General features: G+C 51.6%; 1 protein-coding gene across 1 annotated transcript; it reads left to right on the top strand.

Annotated features, from left to right (window-relative positions):
- The first annotated feature begins 1,538 nt into the window (after window positions 1–1,538).
- IL10 (interleukin 10) lies at window positions 1,539–6,594 on the top strand. Its single transcript, XM_055583550.1, has 5 exons — window positions 1,539–2,290; window positions 3,107–3,166; window positions 3,463–3,615; window positions 4,630–4,695; window positions 5,776–6,594. The coding sequence occupies exons 1-5, from the start codon at window positions 2,123–2,125 to the stop codon at window positions 5,866–5,868; spliced, it is 540 nt and encodes a 179-aa protein (XP_055439525.1). The 5' UTR covers window positions 1,539–2,122; the 3' UTR covers window positions 5,869–6,594.
- Window positions 6,595–8,105: the final 1,511 nt, after the last annotated feature.

Here is an 8,105-nt window from a genome sequence, read left to right as displayed (position 1 = left end):
GGAGCCAAGCGGTGAGGGTCAGGGCAGAAGAGGTGCAAAACCCAGCCCCTGACCCCTTCGCTCTTTTTCCTAGTGGCCAAAGTCAGAACTCTTAGCTAAGCCCAGTGTAAATATGGCAGGAGCAGTAATTCCTGAGTCAGTTCTACACCTGTATAATTTTTTAATTTTATTAAAGCATTAGTCAAAGTATAATGTGTTAATTTATGCTATACTGCAAATCAGTTATACATATATATATATATATATATATTCTTATTCATTCTCTTTTCCATTATGTTTTATCACTGGATATGGAATATAGTTTCATGCCTATTTCTAAAACTTCTTTCTCCCTTCATGAGTCTTAGATATCTGCCTTGACATTCCCCAAGGGGTGGGAAGTGAGGCTACAGCCCGCTGCTCCTGCCCCACAAGGTACAGCGTGGGCCTGGACCCTCTTCCTCCTTCCTGCCCCCGCCCACTCACTACAGCCCCAGTATATCCACCCTCCTTGTCTGGTGCAGTGAGCTTCTTTAATGGGGAAGGCTCAGAACCCAGGGCCACCAATGCTGATGCAGGAAGGCAAGGAAATAACAGAAACACTGGAGACACCCTACTTCTGGATCCATGAGTTACCTCCCCGATCCCCTGCCCATGTGAAGCCCAAAGGCCCCCCAGCAGGCAGGAGGTAGGTACTGCTGCGCCCTCGGGATGGACATAAAACAGGCAGAGGAGGGTCAAGTGACTTGCCCGGGTTTAAAGCATGACGAAGCCCAGGCCTCCTGGCCCCTGGATGGGAGTTCTTCACAGGAGAGGCGGGGAGAAGCCCCTGAAGAAGGAGTCAAGGCACAGTCTCCACCCTTTCCTTCTAGTGATAAGGCAACATTCCTCAGTACATCTGGCTTACTCCACGCTTGCACACACGCGCGCACACACACACACACACACGAACGTGCAAATCCAAAGAAAGACAACTAAGGTTTCTTTGGAAGGAGAAGGGTTAGGGAAGAGGGGAGAAAGAGACCTCATATCCAGCCTCCATAGAATCTCAACTTATTTTCCTTGTTACTTCTGCTTCTTTCTCCCCAAGTGTGAGTCTCCAGCCAAAGCAGTTCACAACCAAGAAGAAACCTAATGCCTCTTTAATCCAAAGTTTCCTTCTGCACCCAGGGGCCAGTGTAGAGTAGGGAATAGTTGGCCTGAATGTCGGGCAGACCTCAGTGCAGATTCTGGCTCCCTCCCTGGGTGCCCATGTGCAGGGTACCTGACACCTCTGTGTCTCGGCTGGTTCACTGTGCAGTGGCGGTGAGGGTCCCAGTGACTGGCAGGCACAGCTTCCAGTGAGCATGGACTGTTCCTCCTAACACCCCCTGAGGATGGGGCAGCGGAGGGGGTTAGAGGCATAGATCTGAGAGTCTAAATGAACCCAGGGCCAGGGAAAGAATCTGGAACACACCCCATGCCCCTGACTGTCCTCTGGGAAGCTGGCCACTTTGAGGAGTAGTCCTGGAACATAAAAGAACCAGAAGGCAGCTTTGAGGACATTTAGCTCACATCTTTGTTTTCATTTGGGGAAACTGAGGCCTGAAGAGTTGAGGTAACTTCCCAACCCAGCAAGAAGAAGCCCTGAATATCAACGCAGGTTGAGGAGTTGATATTATTTCTTAATCACATTGTATTCTGGAATGGCCAATTTGCCCTCGTCACTGTGATCTAGAGACACGTGAATGGAACCCACAACTGTGGGTCCCTGCGTACAGAGCAGCTGTTCACCCCAGGAAATCAACTTTTTTTTTTAATTAAGAGAAGTTGAACATTATTTTTAAAGAGAGAGAGAGGTAGTTTCTCCTAAAAATAGCCATATGCAGAAGTTCATTTTTCACCCATCTCTTTTGCTTACGATGCAATATTTAAAAACTTTTGAGTAAGAGGTTCACCAAATGCAAAGCTGGAGAGGTCTAGGGAAGGGAGGGGCAAAGAAACCTTTGCCAGGAAATCTGTGAGTGACACTGTGGCTTTTTGTGAATGGGAGGCCTCACACAATATAAAAGGGGGCACAGTAGGTGAAGGTCTACACAACAGGGGCTTGCTCTTGCAAAACCAAACCACAAGTCCGACTCAACGAAGAAGACAGAGCTCCGCCATGCCCAGCAGCTCAGCCCTGCTCTGTTGCCTGGTCTTCCTGGCTGGGGTGGCAGCCAGCCGAGATGCGAGCACCCTGTCTGACAGCAGCTGTACCCAGTTCCCAACCAGCCTGCCCCACATGCTGCGGGAGCTCCGAGCTGCCTTCAGCAGGGTGAAGACTTTCTTTGTGAGTATAAAGCCCTCCTGTCCTTCATTTCTCCCTTAGGACCGCAGGAAGAGCCATTCTGCAGGCGCTCACAAGAGCCTCCTTCTCACTCACCTCCACCCTCAGCACCCATTCCCCTCGAAGCTGAAATTCTTAAGAGTCCCTGGTCAAAATGTGGGTTCAGTGAGTTAATCTGAGCTCTGGTGATGTAGCAGATTGTGCAAGAAAAGTTGTCTTTAAAAATGTAAAGGCACTATCTAGCCTACGCTAGAAAATCTGTAAAAGGATTCCTCTGGAGCTCAATACCTCGTTGGCTGGGAGAGATCTGATTGGAGGTGAAAATGTTCCCAAAACCCCATGGCAGGGGTACAAAAGTTGCCCCAGCTTGGAGGGCTTCTAGAACCTGGAAGACAAGTGGGTTGAGGGTAGCGCATACAGGGGGAAACCTGCAGGAGAAGATGCTTGCCACTCCCAGAGAACGGTCAGCGCTGCAGCTGGAGACAGCAAAGCAGAGGGTGCTAAGGGGTTGGGAATGGGGGTCCCTGCACACGTGACGCAGCTCTATAGAAAGAAGACTGGGACCCAGGCAGGCTTCTGCCTTGCCTTCAAAATCAGCCAGGTTTTTAAAAGAACTTGATCCCCGGAGGAAGGACCTGGTTTAACTAAGGGCTTCAGCGCTGTTGAATGTCCTGTTTCAAAACCTCTCCTTTCCCTTTTGGAGACAGGGCTGTGTTGATTAAAAATCAAAAAGTCTCTCAATAAAAGGATATCAGAAAGACAGTCCTTCTCAGTATTGCTCCAAACCTTGGGTTCACTCTCCTTCTGTTCTTCTTGCAGCAAATGAAGGACCAACTGGACAGCTTACTGTTGACCCAGTCTCTGCTGGATGACTTTAAGGTGAGGGCTGGGGTGAGTGCGTTTGGTGGGGGCAAGGAGCGTGCGGTGTGCCTAAGGGAGACTCTGCTTCTTTGCCTGCAGGGAGCTGGGTCTGCTTCCTTCACTTCAAAAAAAGGAGAAGTGGGAAGATCTTAACTCAGCACATAGCCAGAGGGCGGCAGGGGGTTGGGTGTTGCCAAGGGCTCCGTTCCAGGGGGAGGTGGCCACTGAACAAGGTCCTTGGGGAACAGAGCCGTCCTCTCAGGCAGTGTAGCCCTTCCTCCTGGGTCACCACCCGCCTTGGCTTCCGCCCTCAGGGTTACCTGGGTTGCCAAGCCTTGTCAGAAATGATCCAGTTTTACCTGGAAGAGGTGATGCCACAGGCTGAGAACCACGGGCCTGACATCAAGGAGCACGTGAACTCGCTGGGGGAGAAGCTGAAGACCCTCCGGCTGCGGCTGCGGCGCTGTGTGAGTAGCAGGCCGGCTCTGGCTCCTCTGGGCTCGTCCTGAGACCTCCTCTTCAAGCTCTGCTCTCGCCCAGAGACCCCGGGACACCAGCCCTCGGGGGCCCTGCCCCTCCGGAGCCCCAGGCCTGGCTTGGCTCTCTCTGAGCTGCGAGTGGGGGTGGTTGCTGAGTGCTTACATGTGAAGATTTGCAATAGCTTTCCTGTTATTTGTGAGTCATTCGTGGGTTATTAGCAGTCCCCGGCCTCGACGTGAAAGGGGCCCAGAGCTTCAGCCAGGGCTCCTTTGTCCCTGAGGACAGAGGCCCTGGGCCCCACGGGAGCAGACAGAGGCGGAGGGCCCGGGAGAGGGAAAGCCCCTTCCTCTTCTTCTCGACCTTTTGAAAGCAGAGCTTCAGGTGGGGCCCGGCTGACTGCCAGGACTGTCCCGGCATTTTAGAAGAGCCAGGGGGCTCCTTGGTCCCAGGCTAGTGTCTGTGAATAATCCCCCAGGATTACTGATCCCTCCAACTGCAATGATACCCTCCCCACCGGTTTCCTCTGCTCCCTCACCGATGTTGAGAAATCAGTTGGGCTCTATTTGCAGAACAGCGCTAGGCAAGGGGGTTGGCTGGCAGGGCTGAGCCTGTGTCTCTGCTCCACGAGGCACTAAGAAATGGTCCTTGTGGCTGGGACCAAGGAGGGGGACAGGCCAGAAGCGGGACAGGATGGAAGAAGGGCTGGCTCCACAGTCCAGTTGGCACTGGGATGCGCCCGGAAGGAAACTCCAAGATGGAGGTGTTGATGCAGCCTTGTTAACGGTGGGGAGGAGCTCCTAGAGACACACATGCTGCCTGGCCCCTGCCTTGCTGTGCTTCCTCTCTGCCTGGTGGGGAAGGGTGCCCAGGCTCAGTCCTCCCTGAGATGCAGGGTGGGCCTTCAAGATGAGCTGGCTTCCTCCTGCTCCCAGGCTGTCTCCCAAGCACGGTGCATCCAGGACCAGGCACCAATGTTGCTCATACTCTCTCCTTTTCCACAGCATCGCTTTCTGCCCTGCGAAAACAAGAGCAAGGCGGTGGAGCAGGTGAAGAAAGCCTTCAGTAAGGTGAGGCTGGGCTGCTGGCAGGGAGGGACTGAGGACCATGACCTCCATCCACTCCCAAAGGGGCGGAGGTGGGCAGGTGCTCAGCAGGCCCTGAACTTTGCTCGGAGGGAGTGTGGGAACCCGGCAAGTGGGGTGACCTCTTCATCCAGTGAGGGGCTGCCACCTCAGTTATATTTGTTTTCTGTGAAGTGTCTTTGGGGGTTTCTAAATGACTGCTCCCTGCCTTCGCAGGCCTGCCAGTTGGGCCGCCCAGCCAGCTGTGAACACAGCGAGTGGGGTGCTGGGGAGAGTGACAGAGGAAACAGAAAGTAGCTTGTTGGGATCCAGTCTGAAGCCGCACGTGCAGGAAGCTGACACGTGAACATGCACTTACAAACACACCCAGGGGCGCAGCCTGAGCACCCCGAGCCCAGAGCAGGAAGCAGAGCTCTCCTTACCTGACTTGACCCCTCTCTTTCCACCCGCCAGCCTCAGCACACAAGGTGCCTGAGAATCTCAGCTCTCAAACAAAGTGGTCTTTCTCACTTCCAACTGTCCATGAGCTCTTCTACCCCATTTTCCAGAAGCCGTGGGACCTATGTCCTCCTTGTGGGCGGGGGACAGACCCTGGGCAGGTTCCAGTATCAGGGGCCATGAACCTCCGTGCAGTAGGTCAGAGCAGCGGGGCTGGGCCTGCTCACTCCATGGGTAGGGGAACATAAACAGGAACAAGGCTACCTTTCTCTCTCTCTCTCTCTCTCTGTCTTTCTTTCAAAGTGGTTCCGCTAATGTGTTTTCATCAGATATTGAATAAGCGTCATGTGAGCACATGATGTTTAAAGCTGCTGGAAAAGCACCGTTCGAAAAACCGCGCTTTGCAAAGTGAACGTTCCTCTTGCTGCCCACTGGGCAAGGTCCAGGGCAACACATAGCCTTTGCTAACAGTCAGGCATCTCTCCAGATGCCCAGAGTCTGTCCTTCATCTCCCAATGCAAGCAAGCTAGTGCAGCCTCTGGGCCCAGGGTCATGACCTTCCCAGCAGGGACCCACTCACTTGCTCAGAGGGAGTTTTCACTGAACACGTCTTGTCTCCCCACACAGCTCCAAGACAGGGGTGTCTACAAAGCCATGAGTGAGTTTGACATCTTCATCAACTACATAGAAACCTACGTGACAACGAAGATGCAAAAGTGAAGCATTCTGGGGAAGAAGACCTCCAGGATGGTGACTTTACTAGACTCCATGACATAAACAGAAGACCTCTGAAATCCGATCCAGGGTTCCGGGAGAGCAGGGCCAGCTCCCTGGAGACCTGTACTGTGCCTCTCCCCTAGAGTATTTATTACCTCTGATACCTCAGCTCCCACATATATTTATTTACTGAGCTTCTCTGTGAGCTATTTAGGAAGAAGCCGAATATTATACTTTTTTTTCAATATTTATTCATTTCACCTGTGTTTAAGCTGTTTCCCTAGGGTGATACCCTATGGTATTTTAGTGTTTAAAAAGAAATTGTAAGTTATATAAAGAAATGTTCCTTGTGGAGCCAACTGCAGTTTCCATTCCAAGCCTAACCATGCTTGCCAGCTGTTGGGCTGTTTTCCCTGACCGCCCTCTAATTTCTCTTGTCCCTGGACCCACCCGGGTCCCTGGGCTCCCCGAGTGTTATCGAGACTCTTACGCTCTTAGGAAGAGAAACCAGGGAGCCGCTTTGACGATTAATATTCCAGTGGCCCTGAGGGATTCCCCTGACCTCATTCCCCAACCACTTCATTCTTGAAAGCTGTGGTCAGCTTGTTATTTATAACAACCTAAAATTGGTTCTAATAGAACTCAGTTTGAACTAGAAGCAACTCAATTCCTCTGGGAATGTTACATTGTTTGTCTGTCTTCATAGCAGATTTTAATATTGAATAAATAAATGAGTCATTAAAACCATGTTATGATGTCAGTTGACTTCTGTCTGGGTAAAAATGTTCCCTCAAAGTTTCCAAGATAGAGGAGAGTGGATGAATGGATTCTGCATTCCAGGGAAAGAAAGCTGGATACCACCTCCCGGAAAAGGGAAGCCTTCAAACCTGATTGGGGGAAAAGCCGTCACCCCTTCAAATGACAAGAGCGAAGGCCACCATCGTCTTCCCACAGATTCAATCCTTTAAAGAATGATCCTTCATGATCATGCTAATTTTCAAGGCTAACGATGAGGTTCTGTACATACCAAAATTGAAAAGCTAGGCCAAGGAACTTTTCTGGCGTTTTGGTTTGGGGGTTTTGGTGGGGGTTTGCTCGTCTTGTTTCTTGTTATTCTTGTCTGCTTCTTCAAGCCCCAAAGTGTCAGGGGTGACTATTAATTTGCCCGGGTTACTGCAAGGATTGGGATAAAGGGCTACGCGTCTGCGGACCCTAGGAGACGGTCCTAGTGCACGCAGTCGGCTGTCACTAGTATTCACACCTAAAATCTACCGAATTCTCCTTGAGCTGAGCTCAGAGGCAACAGGCTGGACCCAGTAGGGTGGAATACAAGCAAGGCGGCCCAAGGACTCAAGCTGCTGCGTTTCTGCTCTCTCCTTGAGCTGCCAGACACACCTGAGATCAGCTTCAGACTGCGGTCTGCTGGGAGGGGCATGGTGGCTGGGGAAGCCCTGCTCAAAGCCCCATGACTCGAGGCAGAGAGGGGTAAGAAGGGCTGAGGAACCCCAACCCCCTCACCCTCTGCTCAGGCAGCCCTGGTCGGGGGAGGGTGGGAGCCGAGCGGCTGTGGTCAGTTTTTCAGTAAAACCTGACTCACTCCGGTTAAAGTAACCATAGGAAGGAAGTGGGAAGCATCAAAGCTGAAATTCTGAGATGAAAGGTTAGGGTTGAGAGCGGAGGCTAGCATTAAAGAGAATAAAATAATGTCGTTTGCAGCAACATGGATGGACCTAGAGATTGTCATACTGAGTGAAGTAAGTCAGACAGAGAAAGGGAAATATCTCATGACAATTCTTATATGCAGAATCTAAAAAGAAATGACACAAATGAGCATATTTACAAAACAGAAACAGTCTCACAGACTGAGAGAATGAACTTACGCTTACCAGTGGGGAAGAATGGGGGGAAGGGATAGTTAGGGAGTTTGGCCTGGATGTGTGCACACTGCCAAGCAGCAAGGACCTCCTGTGCAGCACAGGGAACTCCGCTCAATCTTCAGTGCCAGCCTGGACAGGAGGGGAGTTTGGGGGAGAATGGATACGTGTGTATGTATGGCTGAGTCACTTCAGTCACCTGCAGCTATCACAACATTGTTACTCAGCTATGTGTCCATTCTAAATCACTTCAGTCGTGTCCGACTCTGTGCGACCCCGTGGACTGTAGCCTGCCAGGCTCCTCTGTCCATAGGCTTCTCCAGGCAAGAATACTGGAGTGGGTTGTCCTGCCCTCCTCCAGGGGAT

This window comes from Bubalus kerabau, chromosome 5, assembly GCF_029407905.1.
Source record: "Bubalus kerabau isolate K-KA32 ecotype Philippines breed swamp buffalo chromosome 5, PCC_UOA_SB_1v2, whole genome shotgun sequence".
Lineage (NCBI taxonomy): Eukaryota > Metazoa > Chordata > Mammalia > Artiodactyla > Bovidae > Bubalus > Bubalus kerabau.
The sequence above is the reverse complement of the archived record's forward strand: the minus strand, read 5'-3'. Positions and strand labels throughout refer to the sequence as shown.

What these genes read in the sequence shown, in the direction of transcription:
- IL10 (XM_055583550.1), top strand. Translation starts at nt 2,123, where the DNA reads ATGCCCAGCAGCTCAGCCCTGCTCTGTTGCCTGGTCTTCCTGGCTGGG. An exon ending in CTCTGCTGGATGACTTTAAG is followed by an intron (nt 3,167 to 3,462) that starts GTGAGGGCTGGG and finishes TTCCGCCCTCAG; the next exon opens with GGTTACCTGGGTTGCCAAGC. An exon ending in TGAAGAAAGCCTTCAGTAAG is followed by an intron (nt 4,696 to 5,775) that starts GTGAGGCTGGGC and finishes CTCCCCACACAG; the next exon opens with CTCCAAGACAGGGGTGTCTA.